Raw genomic sequence first — 23,507 nt, 5'->3', positions numbered from 1 at the left:
ATGGAGGGATGGATAGATGGATGGATGGATGAATGAATGGATGGACGGACAAACAGACACACAGAGAGAGATGATGCAATTACCACACTTGCTCTAGTCCCTGAAAGTTCCCGTACATCTCCAACAAATCAACTATTTCTTCCCACTGTCCTTGTCACACATTTGAAAGATTCCTATACATTATAAGGTTCATCAACCTGTCTCAGCCCTACAGGATAAATTTTGGGTAATTGAGGATGCAACTTACTATAGGGTCTATAAGTCACATTATGAGTAAAGGAAATTCTAGCTCAAATTTATCTTGATAGTAGCAAGATACATTACATAGACTACACAAAGTATCATATTTTACCAAACTAGGTATACACAGTTGTTGACCTTAAAACAATAATGTTCCTTCTTCATTCCATCACTGGGTTTTTGTCAGTAAACATTAATGATGTTCTTTTCCAAATACTATTCTGAAATGGCAAGCTTATCTTAATTAGGTAAAGTATCATGTCAAAAACCATTGGAAGGGGCCTCCCTGGTGGCGCAGTGGTTGAGAGTCCGCCTGCCGATGCAGGGGACGCGGGTTCGTGCCCCAGTCTGGGAGGATCCCACATGCCACGGAGCGGCTGGGACCGTGAGCCATGGCCGCTGAGCCTGCGCGTCTGGAGCCTGTGCTCCACAACGGGAGAGGCCACAATAGTGAGAGGCCCACGTAACGCAAAAATAAATTAATTAATTAATTAAATTGGAAAAAAAAAAAAACCATTGGAAGTTGTAGTGACACAGTGAAACAAAAGCAGAGGAAAATCCGGCAGACATATCACTTGTTCCTTTTTTCAAAAACAAGTAGAATTCAAATTCCCAAACAAAACAAATAACACCAATTTTAGTAACATATTTTTAAATCAATTCAAATCCACCTTTTCAAAATTGATTTAGTATATTTCCAAACTATAATTTGATTGTCCATACTTCTGTCACTCACTAAATTTTGCAAGCATTAATTTGTCAATAGTATAAAAAGCATAGATAAACTACCATATTTACAAAAACCCAGAGTCACATGTTCCTTCAAAAAAGCGGCTTAGATTAAAATCAAAGAAACTATAAACATTTTAAACTTCAAACACATCTTCCACACCCCTCTGTAAAAAAAAAAGCCCAATATAGCCACTAATATCACACATTTCAATCATTTCCCACTAAAAAGTATAATATGGAAAGAATTTTTATTTAAATTCTGGAATGGCAGGTAGTAGTTTGAATAATGGAAGCTACTAGGCAAGTATTCTTCAAGTAGTTCATAAAACTAGATTTCCTATTTCTTTGGCACTTTTTTCTCATTAATAGACATTGCAACATAGCTTGAGGTAAAACCAAAACTTACGGCATCAAATAAATGCACCTTTGAGTTTTTGCAAATGTATAAAGGGTATTTTTGAAAGGTTTTCTCAACAAGCAAGCAAACAAAAAGAGGTTAGAAAAAAACAGTAATTACTCTTTTGCTAATTTCAAATAATATATTACCTCCACACACATATAAACTCTGATTATTTTAGGGGGTACTTTTCTTATAAACCAAAGTACCAACCAAAGAAATGAAATTGAGAAAGCAAATATCTGACCCAGAAATTACCCAACATGTTTTCCATAATCTGTGCAGAACCAAAGTTATGCACCATCTTTAGCCAAACCAAGTACACATCTTTCTGATTGGAAAGTTTTTTCCTGAATCAGGGAGAAAGCAAATTTACTCATAGCCTAGATAGCCCAGTTTAGTATGGTTAATGCCAAAAGATTCTAGAAGCAGAGAGTCTGGGTTGGAATCCCTCCTCTACCATTTACTAAGTATATCTTAAGTTACTCAACCTATAAAGCCCTTAGGACAGTGCCTGGTACAGAATAAGCACTCAGTAGATGCAGGGTGGCAGCAAACCTCTAGATCTCTGCAACTTGGCATCGGTTGGGAGACTGTCAGAAATTCAAACTCTCAGGTTCAACTCCAGACTTACAGAGCTAGAACCTACAATTTTATCATGATCCCTTTACGATTTGGATACAAATTAAAATTTGAAAAGAACAGCTAGAAAGCATTTTTACATTATATTCTGAGATGTTACCTATAATAATTAATTTTTTAAGACCCACTCCATCGCTCTTCTGAAGTTACATTTATTTTTAGTAAAAGGCAAAGTATTATTTGGGATAAAAATTCCTCCGTTAGTGATTTTTTACCATACCTCTGTATTCAAAGGGAGACCCAACTAAAGCCCAAGGTTGTAGAGGACTGCCATCTAGTGGTAGTTTATTCTGATACACATACCAAATAAACTCCCTCTGCCTATCAGTACTTTAAACACATTTGTTTAAAATGCTGCTAGGTTTTCTTTTTGCTTAATTCCTTTCTTGAGGACTACTGACACGATTACCCAACTTAAAAATTCCACAAGAAGACATCTTAAATACAGAGGAAGGTAGAAGACAAAAATTTTTCAATTTCCTTTTTTAAACTCAAATCAAAAAAAAAACTCAGATCAAGCAATCAATCCTAGGGAAGTTTTCAGATTAAAAGACTGACCCGCTCTCTCCTGTAAAGGTGCACATCAGATACAGTAGCAGCATCAGGCTTAGAAAATAGGCTTTCTTTTAAAATGTGCATTTCTTGGGGTGACTTCTACTTTCTTCTTCCTAAGTTCTGTATTTTTACAATATATTTATATAGTTTGCAGGGGTGCTTTTTTGAGAAAACCGTATTTTGTAACCTTCTGACTCAATAACTCCACTTCTACATTCTATCCTAGGAAAATAGTAAGAAACATGGGCAAAGATTTATATTCAAAGATGTTCATTTCAGCAAACCAGACAATCTCAACAGCTTCATAATAACCCACTGAATCTATGCATCAAAACTTACTTAATCATTCTCCTCTGTTACTCATTTAGATCACTTCTAATTTTTCTATATTACAAATAAATATATGTATATACAAAAGGAAGGAAGGGAGGACAAAGAGGAAGGAAATAATTAAATGTATGGCAATTTGATATGACTTTTTCACATTATGGATCACTCCTAATATACATTCCTGTAAACCACATATCAGCATTCAAGAACATTTTCACAGTTCTTAACAGCCAACCTGCTTTATAAGAGTACTGTAAAAGTTTACATGGCCACAAGCCATGTAGGATGTACAGACTGTACTATCACCTCTCTAGCAGCAAGTTTTATCCCATGGATAATTTTTTAACAGTTTTACAATTAAGATATAAGTTACTTACCACCCCTTAAAAGTATACAAAACTCAGTAGTTTTCAGTGTATTTATAGAGCTGTGCAACCATCACCATAATCTAATTTGAGTTCATTTTCATCATCCCAAAAAGAAACCTTGTAACCATTAGCAGTAACTCCCTATTCCCCGTGCCAATCCCCCCAAAAGGCTAATTTTTACTACCTCACCACCCCATTACTTTTTCATGTTTCCTTTTAGGTACCTCAATGATATTATGCAAGTGTTTCAAACCCATGAAAAAGAATAATTGCTTCTGCTACTCGTATATCTCTCTGTTTCAAATTGGGATATATCCTGCTTAACCATAGGAAAGTAAGATACACTATAATAGCCTCTTGTTTTTTCAAAAGGTACAAATGTAAGCCATAATTTAAGAACTAAGAGAAGATATATAAGTACAAAGTTACCTATTCTTTTCAAAACTAGTAGCAACTCTAATTACTTTGAAAGTCCATTACTGAATATAGCAAAAATGTCACACAAAAGCAAGGAATTTCTTTTTTATTTAATTTAGTTAAAACTTTATTTTAACTGGGTTAACTTGATCTGGTAATAAAACTAAAAGTACAGTGCAATCAATGTAAGATAACATTTGACATGTGATCTAAAGAATTGTCCTGTTAAAAATAGGGCTTCCCTGGTGGCACAGTGGTTGGGAATCTGCCTGCTAATGCAGGGGACAGAGGTTCGAGCCCTGGTCCTGGAAGATCCCACATGCCTTGAAGCAACTAAGCCCATGCACCACAGCTACTGAGCCTGCGCTCTAGAGCCCGCGAGCCACAACTACTGAGCCCGCGAGCCACAACTGCTGAAGCCCGCACACCTAGAGCCCGTGCTCCACAGCAGGAGAGGCCACTGCAATGAAAAGCCTGCGTACCGCAGCAAAGAGTGGCCCCCGCTCGCCGCAACAAGAGAAAGCCTGCGCACAGCAACAAAGACCCAACACAACCAAAATTAAATATAATAAAAAATAAATAAATTTTAAAATAAATAAATAAATAAATGTCTTGAGGCTACCAAAAAATAAAAACTTACTTTCATTTAGCCAAAGCACTTTTTCCTCATATAATAACTTTTTTTACTCCAGATGTATAGAATTTAGCCATTTTTCTTTTGGGGATTTAGTAGGGGAAAGAAAATTGAAAATAGTTAATTAAACAGGGGAGAACTAGGTCCCCCGATCATATCAAACATTTTTTTAAAGAACAGTAGAAATCAGTTCTAACAGCTTAAGTTGGGAGGGGACACCTCACAGAAGTTAGCCTCTCAACAAATTTTAGCTTTTTCTCTCCTCTCTTCATCTAACTCTAGACATCTCCTATATTCTTCAAATAATCCAAACATTCCTGTTACTCAAGGTAAGCAATACTGCAATCCAGCAAAGTGTTTTGTCTCATATCACTTTAATTATACAAAATGTTTATTTGTACATTACCACCCAAAATATTCTTGCCTTTACCTCTATATATGAAAAAAGTGAGTTCACGTGAGTGAAGGATGCTTCCAAAATAAAGGCATTTTTGTGTCACTAAAGCAAAATCTAACACAGGTAGCCTACTTTTTATTAACAGTTAAACAATAAACTCATAAAAACTTGAGCCCAAAGAGAGCTATATTATAAAATCCCTAGTTACATGTTCATCAGGTGCCACACACACACACACACACACACACACAATCACACAGGTGTCGACACCTGGCTTCCTATCCTCATTTCAGCACCAGCAGCTCCTCTATCGTCCTGTCACAGTGAAGTGAGAGGAGTTGGATTGTAAATTATTCTCTCACACCAAGAGCAACAGTATACACAAGCAAGCACCAAGCCCAGGTAACTCAGAAGCTCTGGAACTAGGGTGGTAGACCTTGTGCTAATTAGAAAGAGATACCACCAGGGTAGGAGAAACCCAGCCTCACTGAGCCAGTACTTCATAAAGGTAATGCCTTTGTGAAATTTAGGAAAGGCACCCTTCCTCTGGGGATGTTTATTCCAGGCCAGAGCACATGGCTTGATGAGCAGGATCAGGTCTGCATTTCAGTCTCCACATGCCCCTGGTCCAGGTGCCCTGGTTTAGAAACAATCCGCACAACCCTGTACAGTGGCCCTGGAGGTGGATTAGGTGGAGACAGGGGTCTACAGCTTCACCCTGCCTATACCCTGCCTAAGTAGAGCGGGGACCCCCATCAGTGAAGAGATCAACCCCTTCTTCCACTGAGAGAGGCAGGCACACAGTTCCACCACAGAAAAGCTCAATTTCAGTCAGCTCATGTTATAAAAGACAAAATGTAAAGAAAAGACAGTTTTAGAAATGTCTCTGTAGACCACATAAAAAGTGCTGGTTATATGAAAATCAAACACATTCAATGTTTAAAGTTTTCTTTTTTTATTACTTTGCCCAAGTATTTGAATATAAAGGTTTCAATAAAATGTTTAACTCTCTCTAAGATTCATACCACACAATTCTCCATTTTTATATGGCCAAATATTCTGGTCCTTACAATAGCACACTCATGATTAAATGCAAATTACCTTTTACACCACCAAATGATCCATAAGTCATATTGCAGGCTGTTCTCTGAAGATTATGTTCATACATCAATTTGATCTGATACTGGGTCCCATGTTCCACATTACCCAAGCTTCCTAAAAATAAAAAAAAAGACTGCTTTGTATTTGTTTACATTAAAAAATATTAATATCTTCTCATCCTCTTACCAATTCCAAGTAATTCAATTTCAGTGAAATTTAAAATAGCAAAGCACTAAAACATGAGTATTATGAACAATTAGCATACTGATGACACAGAATGCCAGCACAGTTAAAACAATTTAAGTCTCAGCTAGATTATACCAATAGATGAAATACTACCCTGGGTGACATTTTGTTATCTATGTCCATTATGTCTGAGTAAAGTGTAATTGTTTAAACAACAACAAAATCCTCCAATTTCAGTTCTGAAATAAATGAGGTTAAGTTCCCTGCATTTATAACAATGATAGACCAAAGACATGAATCAAAGTGTCTAAGAAAAAAATTCCCCACACTTTCAAGCAATTCAATTTTCTGTCCCAACTCTCAAAATATTCAAGCCCCTAATACATTATGTTCTAATTTAATAGAGAGATCTAAAGCTTCTCTCAGCAAGTAAATAGGACAATATGTTTTCTTTGAAGTCTGCCAAGAAGAATCTCCTTCAAAACAAAGAAAAATACTTTCCCTGCATTTAGTAGATCATATGTGCTACAATCACTTTGTAGTTCATTCCAAATGAGAAAAGATTCTTTATCCACATTTTACTCTCTAGTTGTTAGGCTTTCTAGAGTATATGCAGTTAGAGCTATATCCTAGTGATCAGGCAAGAACATTATGATTAAAAGAGGTGTTAGAAAGAAAAGTGATTCCAAATGTAACATTTTCCATTAAGAAGCATCTTTGTCATTCGTTCAAAAATGCAAAAGTTAGAAGAAAAACTTAAAATATCACAAAGCAAATGAAATAGTCCCAAACTGGATAATATTAGATGATTAAAACAATCTAAATATAGGGGCTTCCCTGGTGGCACAGTGATTAAGAATCTGCCTGCCAATGCAAGGGACACAGGTTCGAGCCCTGGCCTGGGAAGATCCCACATGCCGCGGAGCAACGAAGCCCATGTGCCACAACTACTGAGCCTGTGCTCTAGAGCCCACAAGCCACAACTACTGAGCCCATGTGCCACAACTACTGAAGAAAGCCTGCGCACAGTAACAAAGACCCAAAACAGCCAAAAATAAATAAATAATAATAAATAAATTTATTTTTAAAAAATCTAAATATATGTTTGTATGTATGTATGTATATACATATTTATACATGTGCATTTATTTGTTGTTTTTTGTCCAGAAGGATTCACCAATGTACACGGAGGTTGTAAGAAGTATTTCTACTTCCACTTTACAACTGAGGCACCTTAAGTTTAAAAAAAAATTCAATACATTTCCCCCAAAATCACAAAGCTGATAAAGTACACAGTACTCAAACTAGGTCTTCAGAGCCAGCACTATATATCCTGGTACCTGGTTGTCTATCATTTAACAACTTTCAGGGAACCTAGTAAGCCAATGACAATTTCCAAAATTAAAAAAAAAAAAAAAGCAGCATCAAAAATATGTTATTTCCTGGGGATGGATGAACTGGGAGTTTGGGGTTAACAGATGCAAACTATTATATATAGAATGGATAAACAACAAGGTCCTACTGTATAGCACATGGAACTATATTCAATATCCTGTGATAAACCATAATGGAAAAGAATATAAAAAAAGAATGTGTGTGTGTATAGATAGATAGATAGATAACTGAATCACTTTGCTGTACAGCAGGAATTAACACAACATTGTAAATCAACTATACTTCAGTATAATATATATATGTTATTTTCACCTCCACCTTTCTCTCCCTGGCTTTCTCTTCCTCATTTGGAAGGTGGAGGGTTGAAAAAGAAAAACTAACAGGCAAGGATTTCTTGGAGGAGAACCACTTCTACTCAGATCTATGCCCCTGAAAATGCTAACAACTCACATACCAATAGAGTAAAAAAACAAAGAGAAAGACTCAAATTTGCCAGCTAACCCTGATATAGGAGATGAAAGCTTTCTGGAACCTAAATGGTAGTAAAATCAGTAAGGTCCAGAGAAACTGGTGGTAATCACAACCATACCAGCCACACGGGCAAAAACAAAAAACAAAAACTCTAAAAACATAACTCACAGCATTGACCTAAGGACAGTTCTATCCTCTAAGAAACCAGAAAAAAAAAGATCCAAGAAACTTTTGGTTTGTCCCTACTGAAATTCCAAATTTCATTCTGCACCTAAAACCAGATGGACCCCTCCGAGTAAGGAATGCACTTACGCATGCCTGCTAGCCAAAAGGTCAGTGAACACAAGGGTCAGCAGTCAATATTTAAACAAACTTGCATGAAATGACATTAGGATTTATGTCTTGAAAAAGCTGCAAATGCATTGGTAAGTTTTTAAATTTCAAGTGATAGCACTTTAAAATGTAATAGTGCACCTATGGAGAACAAAAGACAATTTATCTTCCTTCAGTACTAACTTGGAATAAAGGTAGTACCTGAAAACCTAAAAACTCTGATCACTTGTTTTCTAGAGAAGCATTGATGACGTAAGATTAAAATTACTTACATAGGTTTTGTCCTTGAATATAGAGACTGAATACAGTAAATGTATATCTATAATAATAATCTATATATAGCTAAAGTTAATATAAAGTTTCATCAATTAGAAAGTAAATGGATATTAGAACATTTATGCTGATGGTCTTATTTAAACAAGATCTAATTTAAACAAAATAATTCTCTGGACAATCAAAGGTCACCTTGAAAACAGGTTTTGGTGTAATTTTACGTAACTGCTGAGAAATCTAATGATGTTAAATGAAATAAAAGCCATTACAGAGTAAGTTAAAAGGTTCATTGTATTAAATAACCAAATTAGATTATATAACCCTGTCAAAAGTAAAGAGACATCTTTTTGCCCTCTCACGGCAAATATTAAAATTCTATAAATATGTCAAATGCTTAGTAAGTACAAAATTTTTAGAAAAGAATATTTAAAAGAACATAATCAGTATGGCTTAAGCTCACACATCTGTAACCATTTACTCAGAAACTGAGGCCCATCAGGAAGGAATCTGAGATGCCATGTGATGCTTTTCCTTTACCAGAGTATGATAAGATGGGCTAAGTTCAGGTCAGCAAGACCCTGCTGTTTCTCTATATTAAGCCTGCAGTTAATGACATATCACCCACCCCCCAAAAAAAGTCAGCACACTAGCCTCTGATTATTAAGAGTTGTTTGCTATATCCAGGAGGTCTCCTCTAATTTGCCTCAAATATTTTTTAGGAGCACATTAGTGCATAAAAGAAAACAAAAAACATTTGGGGAAGGGGCAGTCGGGGTTAAGGATGTCAAGTTCAGCTAACACTTTTCATCTGCTGACACCAGTGGTTTCACTTAAACTAGAAAGTGTTTATGTTTCCCCTGTTATAGTAAAAGCTAGGTAAAAGTTCAGTCTGGTACCTCAAGAAACCTATTCAAGAGAACAAAAACATTAACTTCTCTGCTTCTCAATTTAAGCCAAGCCAGGAAAAATATCAAATTGTCAGGCTACGAATATCATAGGAAGCTGAAGAAATGAGAGACAGAGAAGGAAAATGAGGTGGAGTGTAAGGGAATGTAGTTTGGACAACTCCTCATCCCCAGAGAATACAAAGCTTGTAAATGAATAGAAAGAATAAAAGAGCAGTAAAATCGCCATTCCCGTAACAAATAACTTTCATTTTCAACACTAATTTGAAGGAGGATACCAATGTCCCATAAACAAGTTGTGACCAAACATGCCAGTTTCTTTCACTAGCCTTTTTGATAAACACACATTTCATCCCTAGTCTATGCCCTACATCCCAGTGGAACTCTAGAGACTTCTGGCTTTCTGAGCCATCGTTCAAACGGGACCAGGGAAGGCCAAGAGTCTAACCTAATTTCTAGATTTTAGGATGTGTCCCTCTCCTGCCCTCTTAGAGCCCCCATGGAGCCTCTAGAAGGGACCAGTACCCCAAGCAGTATTCAAGAGTTACTGTGGGCAAGTTCTCCTCCTCCATACCTATTAATAAAATATCACTCGAAGTTAACAGGCTTATGATGGAAAACAGAGGAACAACTAGATGCCTGCAATAAAGTAGCCTATATCATACCTTCTCCATTTACTCTGGAACACTAAATATCTGCCCTACCACTAGGAGGAACAACATCTTTTACCATGAAACCAATAAGAGTATTTAGCAATGACAGTAAGAGGTACTTTACCAGGCCTCTAATATAAATAGAATGGGAACGGAAAAGAAAATGATAGTGGTAACAGAGAAGGAAAAGAAGAAAGAAGAAAATAACATACAGAGAGTAATAAATAGCCACTACCAATTGCCTCAGCATTACCTAGAAATAAGTTCATTCATTCATTCAACAAGTATGCCTACCACACACCATATATCAAGGCTGCCTTCAAAATCTAATAGATCTTTGCCCCAAAAAGAGATGGCTTAAGAATATCCAGCTCTGGGACTTCCCTGGTGGTGCAGTGGTTGGGAATCCGCCTGCCAATGCAGGGAACATGGGTTGGGAGGATCCCTGGTCAGGGAGGATCCCACATGCTGCGGAGCAACTAAGCCCGTGAACCACAACTACTGAGCCTGCGCTCTAGAGCCCACGAGCCACAACTACTGAGCCCACACACCACAACTACTGAAGCCCCTGCATAGAGCCTGTGCTCCGCAACAAGAGAAGCCACCACAATGGGAATCCGTGCACCGCAACAAAGAGCAGCCCCCGCTCACCACAACTAGAGAAAGCCCGCGCACAGCAATGAAGACCCAAAGCAGCCAAAAATAAAATAAATTTATAAAAAAAAGAAAAAAATCCAGCTCAGTGACAGTAAATATGAATCATGACTCAAATTGAAGGCAAAATACAAAGAAAGCCCAAATCAAGAAAATGAGTGTGAGAAATCCAAATCCTAGAAGCTAATATTTACAACAAATTCCGAAAGAGAGTATCTTTTGTATAAGCAATAGGTCCACAGACACTCAGCTTTATTGTACCCGTTAAAAGATTCCCCCATATTGCACGTCATAAAAATAACTGTCAACTTGGACTAAAATTTATCTAATAACTGAAACAAAATTTGTAAGTTACCTTTCCATATTTAATAAGGGCCAAAATGCTGAAACCAAAATGCAATTAACTTTCATACTTGTACCCACAGTACCATGTCAGGGAATGAAACCTAATTAAGTCTCAAATAAATGCCTTAAGGTCTGGTTGAGTGAAGACAACCAAAGCCAAGAAATTGGAACTGTAAAGAGAAATACTTGAGGTTCACCAAAGAAAATGTACTTTAAACCACCATGACTCAGCATCTAATGAATTTTGCTGTTGCTGTTGAACATTTCTTAAGACTCAGGTGTCCTAAGTACCCAGAATTGGCCTCTATTAGTCATAGGCAATCCTGCACACAATTCCTCAGAGGAAGGAGATTCCAAGGAACCCTCTACAGTGATAGAAATTTAAGTATGCATGGAAATAGCAAACCAAGAAAATGTAATAGCCTTTGTACCTGAAAGAATAAATGAACAATGGGAAAATGCTAACCAAGATAAGAAAACCTTCAACTGAGTCAATATTAACTATTCTTACATAATATTAAGAAGTCCAGATTTTAGTACAAATTCTACATTAGAAAAAAATGTTTCTTACCTGAGACAGAGTAGACACATAGTTTTCTAGAATGCAACACAGCCAAATGAAGCATTTCAGTACCTCTGAAAAACAGGGAAAGTTTTAAAAGTTTAAATACTAGTTTCAGATGTAACCCAAAAAATGACAAAACGAGTTTAAAACGAGATTTTAACCATAACCTATCATGAGTGAACTAAATAATTCACTAGGTAACATTCAAAGCTGAAAAATAAATTGAACAACAAGCAACCAGTTTGGCAAAACCAGAGGCCCAAGGACTCTGCCTCAAGGAGCTGCCTTCACATTGAAGCCAAGGGAGTCTCCCAGCAAAAGTCATATCAGAGGCGCCTTCACAAGTGCTCTTCCACAATAAGGAGATCCAGGTGGGACTTCCCTGGCAGTTCAGTCGTTAAGACTTCACGTTTCCATTGCAGTGGGTGCGGGTACGATCCCTGGTTAGGGAACTAAGATCCCACAAGCCACAGGGTGTGTGTGGAGGGGGAGACCCACGCTCTGGTTCTGGCTTGAGCAAGTCACTTACACTCTCGAAGTCTATTTCCCCTTTTGGAAGATAAGAGGTTTAAACTAAATGAAATAAAAATCATGTGAAAGCACCTTGTAAAGTATAAAGCACTACAGAATGCTAATTATCATTGGCAAAAGGCATATATCACATGGAGGTCTGAAATTATACTAAAGGTATTGAAAATATTTCAGTTTGGTCTAAATCTCAAATAGAAATAAATGGCCACTGTCACCACTACACTTCCCAGCCCCTATCAAGTGGTTTCCAGAGACAAGGCACAATCTAGAAATCCCAAATTCAAAGTCTTCAAGGGTCAAGTCAGAAGATATAAGTGAATAAAGGGTGTAAATGGCTGCAATCAATTGGAGACTAGGGCCAGACTAAAGGAGGCAACGACTACTTAGCTCTGGGCTTGTGGCCAGATCTCCGTATTTTTTTCAAGAAAAGCCAGAATGCAGGGATTTTATGTGAAAATTTCTCGTTCCTAAATGTTGGCAATTCTTTTAAATTTAAAACTAATATGTAAGCAGGCCTCTGATGTTCGACCTCTGATGCAGACTGTGTTCTAAACTGAAAGGACTATAATTGAAGTCTGAAGACCTAGATTGGGGTCTTGACTCTGCACTTTGATATTTCTGTGATCATTTAATCTTTCAGAGTGTGAGTTTCTCATTTATAAAACAAGAATTATATTAGATAATACCTGCAAAACATTGTTACAGTGAATATATAAATACTCACCAACTCACTCTACTACCAGAAAATGAAAATATACACAACTATCACCTAATCAAGACCACCTTCAAAGATTTTTATATGTACCCTGTAACACTCAAAACAATTTTTCCATCATGCACAGGAAAAGAACATGATGTCATGGAAAGACAGTAAAGAATGGAGTCAGACAGACCTGGGCCTCAATGCTGGCTGTGTAACCTAAAGCTCTGAGCTCTAGCTAGTTTCCTTATCTCTAAACGCAGATCACATCTTACAGATAAGATTAATGAGATAGTACTAGCCAATTAATACTAGTACAGTATCATTAATGTTCACCTCCTCCCTTCCAACAAGTGATCACATAGGTGAAAGCCACACTACTGTGTAGAATGATTGTGACAGCATTCCACTTCTTTAAAAAATGAAAAGGTAAAAATGCTTTTTAGAGGCAAGAATTCTTTTGTCTCCTTACTTTATAAATCCATCATGTTCAATATGTGCTAGGTACACAATGGGCACCTAATCATCATCAGCTTTTAGATGGAGTAGATATTTACCAGCCACGTCAATCATAAAATCCTGATCCAGCCTGTCACAGGGCATAAAAGTCCCATCTCATGTCCTGGCCTATAGTATCCACGAAGCAGCTTCCCATCAGAATGAATCGTGTTACCAGAAGAGGGTTAATGCTCGGGAGCAGTCTTTCAGGTTTTTCTAGTAGGAGTCGGGGCCCTGAACAAGTGGAACCTGGGGCCAATAAATCACGATGTGCAACTGGAGTGAGCCAAAATCTAGAGCTCAGGGCACTCCCAGACTTAAGACAGCAAAAGGGCGCTCAAAAAGAGAAGGTACGGGAAAACAAGGCCATCTCTGTCTACATAACACTTCACAATAGATACTTTTATAAATGATTAAGAAATACAGGCTTAATTTTAAGAGAATTCATGTATGAAAATAAGATAAAATCAGCAATATCATCAGTAAATAAAAAGCAGACGTATTACACAAAATGCAAAATAATAAACGGTGTTCTAAAATAAATTAGGTTTAAAAATAACGTACTTTGAACCAAAGACTTACTTTGTGGGGTGAGTTGTCTTCCTTTAAGAAACTAAGGACCTCTCGACCCCAAATAAGTAATTCGTTTCAAAGCTTCAAAGTTATGCACCAAATCACATAACTGCTATGATGTCTAATTTTTTTAAACAAACAATTAGTTTGTTTAAAACTGGACAATTAGTGCTTTAAGTGGTGAATACTTTCTATTTCTTTGTCTGATTATTTTTCAAAAGCTTATCTCTTTTCCTTTAAGCTTCTGACACATCAGGCATATTAGGTCTGTTACTATAAAAAAGTCCTAAATTATTCTATCTTAAATGCACAGGTTTCCAAATTTTAAAATGTTCAGTACATAAGGACCACCTAGGTGACAATATACAGGAAATATATTTAATTCATAGATAGTTTTTTTTTGAAGCATCCACAAAAGTGACATAGTAAGGGATTGACATACTCCAAGTATTAAGATAAAACATCAGAATTGGTGGGCTGTACTTACGAAACAAACTTTCCTACTTCCACTTGCAGTATTGGATCTCGTAGATGCACTTCTAGAAGCAAATCTTCAGCTTGAGCTCCATCTCCTGTTTTTACAGGATGAGGATTAAAGATCCTCAGGTATCCCATAAAGCTACCCACAATTACTTTATCTGTAAAGATATTTTTTAAAGATATAAAAAGAAACAAACATTAGCAACAAAAATTTTTTAGAAATAAAATTTCCAGTGTCTAAAAGAGAAATCTAAAAATTAAAAGAATCCAGTTTTGCTTCATATACAAAAACCAATCTGCCAATAGAATATGTAATTAAAGTGAACTTATCTTCATAACACATAGCTTTTCAAAAATAGCTTTACATCACCAATATTCAAATGTACTAACATATTACATTTTTCTTAAGCCTTGATTTGGGGTCGTAGCCATAATTTAACACAGTCAAAGCAAGCTCTTTTAACAAAGGACCAGTATCAGGTTGTAAGCTGATTTCGTCATAGAGTGTCAATTCTACACCTGGTTTTGGCTGTTGAAAACACCGTATTAACTCAGTGTAAAAACACTGAGGCATCATTAGACAGAATGCTCTGATTTACAATTTCTAGTCTTGGGTACAAAAGGAGGAAATGGTAGGATAGGTATTATGGGTTGAATTGTGTCCCCAAAAAAGATATATGTTGAAGTCCTAACCCCCAGTACCTGTGACTTTATTTGGAAACAGGGTCTTTGCAGATGTAATCAAGTTACAATGAGGTCACGCTCAATTAGGTAAGTGATAGGACTCAGTATCCTTATAAGAAGAGAAAACAGAGACAGGGGTGGGGAGAGGAGAATGCCACGTGAAGACATAGAGACAAGCAAGGAGAAGATGATCATGTGACAATGGAGGCAGAGATTGGAGTGATACATCTACAAGCCAAAGAATGCCTGGCACTATCAGAAACTGAAAGAGGCAAAGAAGGATCCTAGAGGCTTCAGAGGTAGCATAGTACTGCCAACACCCTGATTTTGGACTTCTAGTCTCCAGAACTGTGACAGAATAAATTTGTTGTTTTATGCCAGCCAATTTGTGGTACTTTGTTATGGCATTCCTAGGAAACTAATACTTTGGGTTGTTTGAAATCCCTGGATTAGTAGAATACATTGACATTTTTTCTATCAGCTTAAAAGAAGGAGTTCTACACACTTATTTATTGAGAGTTTATTAGGTGCCAGGCAATGGTCTAAGTAACTTATATATACTAACTCATTAAATCCTCATAATAACCCTATGAGAGAGGTACTATCCTAGGAATTTCAATCCTGAATAGAGACACACATGTCATTAAGAATCTGGTGCTACTATTCAAAATAGCCAAGACATGGAAACAACCTAAATGTTCATCAACAGATGAATGGATAAAGAAGATGTGGTACATATATACAATGGACTACTACTTAGCCATAAAAAAGAATGGATTAAGGCCATCTGCAGCAACATGGATAGACCTAGAGATTATCATACTAAGTGAAGACAAATACCATATGATATCATTGATATGTGGAATATAAAATATGACACAAATGAACTTATTTACAAAAGAGACTTGTGGTTGCCAAGGGGGAGGAGGAATGGGGGAGGGATGAATTGGGAGTTTAGGACTAGCAGATGCAAACTATTATATATAGAATGGATAAACAACAAGGTCCTACTCTATAGCACAGGGAACAGTATTCAATACCCTGTGATAAACCATAATGGAAAAGAATATGAAAAAGAATGTATATATATATGTATATATATACACATACACACCTATATATACATATTTATATAGCTGAATCACTTTGCTGTACAGCAGAAATTAACACAACATTGTAAATCAACTATACTTCAATTTAAAAAAAAATGAATCTGGTGCAAGGTGATCTGATGGCAGCCTCAGAGGTCTACAGGTCTCTGGAAACATACTGGTTCCTGTCTCTGACTAAGGCTTGGCCAAATGAACTCTTCCTGCATTCAGGAGAGCTATGTCACTCTCATTCCAATCTCTCTTTTATTTGCATTTACCATAATTGTTTCCTGTCACTTCGTGGCGAAAAATAAAATAAGATGTTAATTGATATACAGATTAGCACCAGTGAATAAACTACGGACACCAATTCCTGCAGGGATATTTGGAAATTGGTTGTTGAGCTAAGTTGGGGCACAAAGCATTAAAACTCCTGTTCATATTCTAGGTGGGGTTAAATAGCATTGTACACAGTGACAGAACAGTTAATCAAGTTAACACCTCCAAGCATCTGGAACACTGTGCCCATTGCAGGTGACACTCTAGTGAACTGAACAGCTGCTGCAAATGAACAGGAAGGAGGAATGCCAAACCATACATAAGATGGCTTTTTCTAAGGGCACTGGATAATTTAAAGTAAGAGGATAATAGATTTAAATCTCAAAATTCTCATCTCAGGGTAAAGAATAAAACTCAAGGTCTTTGGGAGTCTGCAGAATTTCTTACCTCTTTTAGCAGGGGGCTTAACCCCTAAGAATCTAGTTCAGGGATTAACTCTATAGGTTTTAAATTGAAGTGACAAATGAGTTCACAGTCTCTCCAGGTTTCTTGTATAAAAGTAAAGACGTTGATCAGAAAGAATGGGACTCAACTTCAACAAAGCCCTATCCTCAGGCGTAAGAGGAAACCAGGATGGCCAAGTCCACGTGGTGACAATTTAACCCCTAGATTGAAATGTGTATGTATGATTATTAAAATAGACAGTGGGACTATTATAGTAACCAGATCTCAGGTAACAGTCTAACTATCACAGATTACAAGCTATAATTAATTAATGTGGGATCCCCAGGAATGGAACAAGCAGGCAACGCATTAAGGCCCTTTTTCCCAGTGATTCATTTCTTTTTGTTATTGAGTAGTATTTAATTGTAACAATGTACTATAGTGTGTTTATCAAATTAAGGCCTTTTCTGAAGTCTATAACCAAAAGTAATCCAGGTCTATGGAAAAGAGGACTAACTCAAGCCACCATATGAGACAGTCATGGCATAGCACTGATCCCCATACTTAAGTCAATTTATAGACTCAGAGTCACTTGAACAAAGACAAGGTTATGTATAGACTGCTGTATCACCACCCATGCCTAATATGAAGTTTCCTCAGATTCTTCCCTATTGGACCAGTAGTCATTTATCCAAGTGTACTGAGGAAAGGTATATACCCAACCTTTATGAGAACACTTGAATATTGGCTCTAAATTAATGCTAATTCTGGAAGCCCAGGAAGATACTGTTGTTGCCAATTATGGAGATCCCATGATAAATGAACTTCCTAACTTAGTTCACCCAGTGGGAAAGCAAAGCCAACCTATGATTTCTCACCCAGCATCTGAGAGTTTAAAGGAAATGTATTTCCACAGAAAATGGTAGAGTATCCACTTGGTTCTCTAACATGCAGAGTGAGGGATATTATATTGAAAGGACTATATGGAAGTCAGTGGAACTCCATCTCTCCAACAGGGAGAAAATCAAAATCAATAACACTCCTAAGCCTGATTTGGGGTGGTTTCCAAAATTTAATTCCAAAACACTTAACTTTGCAATATGTGATAATTCCTATCAAAGCCCTGTTTAATAACCAGATTTGCTGATATCAAAGTCTAATTAATGGGTCTTATAGAGTTGATCAGTATAACTTAAATGGTAACTCTAAATTCTTCTGTTATTCCACAAATTATTTTTTCTTGGAGCCAACTAATACATCCCATCTGCTTGAGTACAGTTCTAAAGCTTAGTAATGCATTTTCTCCTTTCCAATGCACAGAGACCAACAGAAATGATTTGCTTTCACCTGACAGGAGCAGGAGTATACCTTTACATGTACGCCCACAATCCAATCTGCAGGAACCAGGACTACCTCACCATCTCATAAAGGCTGAATGGGGCTGAAAGAAATATGAGTGAAACCCAGGGATCCCCATGGGCCCTTCCTGTACTGTCTGGATCAGTAGTAAATGGAATTACTATAATCCTCTTTAGGCAAGCATCAGTGTTCTAGATCCCCCAGGAATGAAGAGGCCTAGACCACAGCCAGGTGACCAGTGCAAAACAAAAAGATGTAGCTCCCAACATGACTTCTTCAAGTTGCCATACAATTTTTCCTGCTCCTTCATCTTAACCTTTAAGTTTTTCCTTCTCTTTTTCTTTTCCTCAACTATTATATATTAGGTTGTGAACACGGATTGTATGTACCAATTATTCTAGAAGAAGCAGAATATTGGAACATGATCATGACCGAATGACAAACGAAAGATGTAACACCCAGAGATCCTAGATTTGAAGAGCCAGAGCTCCCTGAAAGAGCCTCTGAAGCAGTAGGTGCACGCACTTATCTCCCGTGGCAGATGGGTAAGAATATGTGTATGTGCAGTTGTACAAGGGACAGTTGCCCCACGTGAGGTATAAATGCTGAGAAGCTAAAAGATAAATATAAGAACTATTTTTTAGTCTGCCTTATATAATGTGTTTTTAACTCTGATTCTTGTAATAAACACTCCCTCCAGGTTATATGTTAGCATGTAATCTAAGCTGAACCATTCAGATTCTCTCAAGATTAATGAGGAATCCTTCTTCTAAGAATCAAGTCAGCTTCACCTAAAGCAATTTCAAGATGCCTAATACTATCCTTTCACTCTCTGATCACTTCAGAGAAAGTAGGGATCGACTGGCATTATTGTCTCAGCTTCCCAAACTGACCTGCAAACTTCTCTTCATCTATGTCCATTCTTACCTTCTTGCCTTCTATCACAGTGAAAAAAAATTCTCAAACCTGTTTCAAGTTAACCCTTCCATCTGCGTACTTGATCCCACCTCCAACTGTCTTCTCTGGATCCCTGCTTTACCAATTATATCCTCTATGCTACACACTGAATTTTTCCCATTTCTCTTTACCCTACATTGTCCCCAGTCATCATTCTCCCTTCTTCCCTTCACAGCTGTTCCTTTAAAGGGCCATAAACACTCAGTCTTCCCCACCTCTAACTCCTTCACTCTCTGCAAATCTAGATTTTGTTACCATTGTGCCCATTCATCCACCCTCACCAAGGATACTAACAAACCACTTGCTGCAAAACAATATGGAAATTTAAAAATCAGTCTTCACGTCACTAAATCTTGCCTCCCAGGTATCAGCCCAACTGGTTCTCCTGCCTCTCTGCCTGCCCTTCTCAGAATCTATTACTGACTACCTGTCCCAGAACTCCTCCCTTAATGCTCATATTCTCCAGGTTATGGTCCTAAGGTTCCTTCCCTCTTGTTCCATCTTCTCTCTCGGTGCATTTGCACCCATTCCCAGGGCTTCAAATACAACCAGCGTACTGCTCACTCCCAAATCTCTACCTCGATTCTGCCTACCAGACACTTCTGTTTCAAACAGAGCATGTCCGAAACTGCTCTCACTAAATTTCCACTCCATAAGATCAACAGTAATCATTCTTAAACTTTAGTGTGCCACCATTCAACTTTGGAGCTTGTCAAAATGCAGATACCTAAGGCCCCGTCCAATCCATCTACCCCCCCCCAGAGAATATGATCTTAGAAGATCTTGTACATCTGTGATAGAAAATCTTCATATATAATAATCACCCCAGAATATTATGATGTAGGTGGTCCAGGCTTTGAGAAATAATGATCACTGGTTTTTTTCTATGTGGAACACACACACACAGAGAATGATTTTTGTATAGCATGCTTGGGAAAACAGAGGAAGCTGCTCACAGTTGGATGTAAATAGGGGGGATGAAACATCTCAGCATATTGGTAACCCACTGGTGGCACCCCAGTGAGGAGCTCGAATAGAAATGATGAGTGAACACTATGTTATTCAGATAATCTGTAAGGATAGTTTCCAACCAAGTTGAGCTTTAAATACTTTGGGCAGAGGTGGGTTTGAAATTGTTTCTCTCTGGCAGGTTTTTGTGGTATGACTGTTCTGTGCTACCAAATTATAGGGGAATCATAAATTTTAACAAACAGTTGGGCAGGAGGCAGGGTTGATAATCTTTGAAGAACAGCTCAGGACACCTTATGAATAGAAGACCTTCGCCTCTCCTATCAGTAGGAGGGCAGGGCCCAGATTTTCCTTAGAAACAATTTAGTAGGTGCTCAGAACAGTTTAGTGCCTCCCACTCTTCTTTGCCAATATAATTTTCTCCTTTCACTTTATCCCCCAAATTCTTCTGTTTTCATTTAGGCAAGATAAATAGAATAAAGAAGAATGTAAGGGGACAATGTTTATATACAATGAACAAAAGAAAAATTATTATAATAATAATTATATATATATTATTATATTAATATAATAATGTATATATTAAATTATAATAAGTTTTCTTTTTAAGAGGCCAGTGACTATCTGAATTACAAAAAAAAAAAGCTCATGACTATAAATCACTCAAACCAAATATAAATTTCAAGTAGCAATAATACAGAACTAAAATGTTTTAAAGACCACTTATACGAAGATGCAAAGAGGAGCAAATAATATAAGAATAAAATAGAATATTGTTTCTAGTTTCAAAATATAAAAATGAAAGCAATGATTTAACAATTGTTTTCTACAAACAGAGCTAACATAATTTCTCCATTCTGGTAAATGGCTTTCAGATTCTATTTTAAAAGAATATAATTCTTCTTGCAGCTTCTACAAAAGAAAAATTTTCAAAATTCAAACTATTTTACCAGCTCTACCCTACGAAACCTGATTTTGCAACAAATAAAAACAAATTAAATCATGCCTTATAATATTTTTCTGAGTTCCAGCAAATAATATGACAGAATCAACACAAGCCAGAAAAACAACAAAACATAAGTAATAACTACATTTATCACCCTGCTACTTAAATATTACTTATAAGGAAAACTACCTTAAAAATTAGGGCATAGTCATGACAGTTCACCTAAGTTCTATAAAGTACATATTTTAAAAAAGAAGTCATTTTTATTCCATCCCTATAAAATGCTTTGCTCCAAGATGCTTGGTCATAAGTTGTTTACCTTGTCCATTTCCAGTATTGTCAACATCAGCCAAACACAAACAGCCTTGATCAAATTCTTCTTTTTCTCCCAGAACAGTAGACCACCAATCACGGGCTTTAAATAAAGACATTTTCGTTCACTCTAAAAAGAAAGCATTTATTTATAATAAAAATCCACTTCACAAAAAAAATCCACTTCACACCATGATTTATGAATTAACTCTTTTTTGTTGTTGTTGTTCTGAATTAATTAACTCTTAAGGCATACATAGCAAACTAAAGTGAGACAACTTTGAGAAAAAACATTGTATTTAACTCTAATTTTTTGTATTTTGTGGACATATGTGAAACCACAAATCCAAGTGAGTGGAAACATTAATCAGATATTTTGCAATGCCATTGGAAAGTCAAGCTGAGAAATTATACATTTATGTTGGGTCAATTCTCTCTTCTGGGACATTTAGTAGACAACTGTACAAAGTAACAAACATATTCTTTGGAGGATCAAGATTCAAATTCTACCAGAACTAGTTAGCACAGAATTCCTAGGCATAACACCTAATTTCCCTTCAGTTTGGTCATTAAAAAGACTGCAGCAGGGGCTTCCCTGGTGGCGCAGTGGTTGAGAGTCCGCCTGCCGATGCAGGGGACATGGGTTCGTGCCCTGGTCCAGGAGGATCCCACACGCCGCGGAGCGGCTAGGTCCGTGAGCCATGGCCGCTGAGCCTGCGCTCCAGAGCCTGTGCTCCGCAAGGGGAGAGGCCACAACAGTAAGAGGCCTGCGTACCACAAAAAAAAAAAAAAAAAAAGACTGCAGCAACTGCTTTCACAGTGAGTTGCTGAGAAGAGCAAATGAGATCAAATGCATCAAATGACTAACACTGGAAGGGGTACATTACAGGTACTCAAAAAGCATTCACTCCATTTCCCCTTTCTAATTGTAGAAAGGAAGATGAAAGAGGGAAATTCACACCAAAAACAACCAGAAAAAGTGGGTTTTAAGTCTATTTATACCACTAATTACCTGTGTGTCCTCAGGCAACCCACACAACCTCTCTGTGCTTTGATTCCTCATCTAAAATGAGGATATACCAGCCATACCACTGACTTACGAATGTGGTGGATGTGAAAGCCCACTGGACCTTTTGAATTACAATACAAACATCACATACCCTGGGATTCTATGAGAATTCGTTTATCTAACATAAATGAAGCTTTCCTTCATGCTACACTGATTTAAATGTTAGGATATGCAGTCAATTCTCTTTATTCAAAAAAACGCTGTTCTATAAGGTTGCAGCAAACATTGAATTAGCAAATACTGAACCATTGCTCCTAGAGGAAATACAGGGTTAGGGTCGTGCAAGCCTCTATTTTCAACATTTTCATCAACCAACCAATACATAACTTTGTTTTTTGTTTGTTTCTGTTTAAAGATACTTTATTTAATAATTGCTGGTTCATTAACATTGAACTCAGTGGCCAACACTATAACTCATATTTGAAGGAAGCTTATCTACTACATGTATTTTCTCCATAGGGTATGTCACAGCCTTCTTGCACTTAGGAACATTAGGCAGCACTTCAGCATGACTTTGGGGGACAATTTTAAACAGCAATATCACACACACACACACACACACACAAACCCAAACCACAGAGATGTTGAAAACATGGCACTAAATAGACTACAAAAAGGATCCTTGTTTATAGTATAAGAGCTGAAACAAGAAGGCAAGAAGGCAGAGAGTCGCTGTGTGTGACATCAGCTGGGAACATGCATATCAAGTGACTCAAATTTTTTGCAACTCTGCACACAACCATGAATGACCCCAAAAGCAAAGTGCTATTTATTTATTTGTTTTTTACTTAAGTATAGTTAATGTACAATATTATATGTCACAGGTGTACAATATAGTGATTCACAATTTTAAACGTTACACTCCATTTATAGTTATTATAAAATATTGCTATATTCCCTGTGCTGTAAATATATCCTTGTAACTTATTTTATACGTAATAGTTTGTGCTTTTGAATCTCCTACCCCTATATTGCCCTTCTGCCTTCTATATTGCCCCTCTGCCTTCTGGTATCCACCAGTT

The 23,507-nt window shown here is 37.0% G+C and overlaps 1 protein-coding gene across 8 annotated transcripts in view; it reads right to left on the bottom strand.

Annotated features, from left to right (window-relative positions):
• BBS9 (Bardet-Biedl syndrome 9) overlaps positions 1 to 23,507 on the bottom strand; it is a 479,004-nt gene that overhangs the window by 447,763 nt on the left and 7,734 nt on the right. For 7 of the 8 annotated variants that reach the window (XM_082632872.1, XM_082632873.1, XM_082632874.1 and 4 more), the window contains 4 exons: positions 21,424 to 21,546; positions 14,383 to 14,533; positions 11,600 to 11,664; positions 5,814 to 5,927 (listed from right to left, as the gene is read on the bottom strand). In XM_082632872.1, coding sequence (XP_082488998.1) covers positions 5,814 to 5,927; positions 11,600 to 11,664; positions 14,383 to 14,533; positions 21,424 to 21,535 — 442 coding nt within the window. In that variant the 5' untranslated portion in view covers positions 21,536 to 21,546. The remainder of the gene's footprint in view (positions 1 to 5,813; positions 5,928 to 11,599; positions 11,665 to 14,382; positions 14,534 to 21,423; positions 21,547 to 23,507) is intronic. The other variant, XM_082632878.1, reaches the window with a different exon arrangement.

Source organism: Mesoplodon mirus, assembly GCF_964341445.2.
Source record: "Mesoplodon mirus genome assembly, chromosome: 9".
Taxonomy (NCBI): Eukaryota; Metazoa; Chordata; class Mammalia; order Artiodactyla; family Ziphiidae; genus Mesoplodon; species Mesoplodon mirus.
This window is presented reverse-complemented; position numbering and strand designations above follow the sequence as displayed.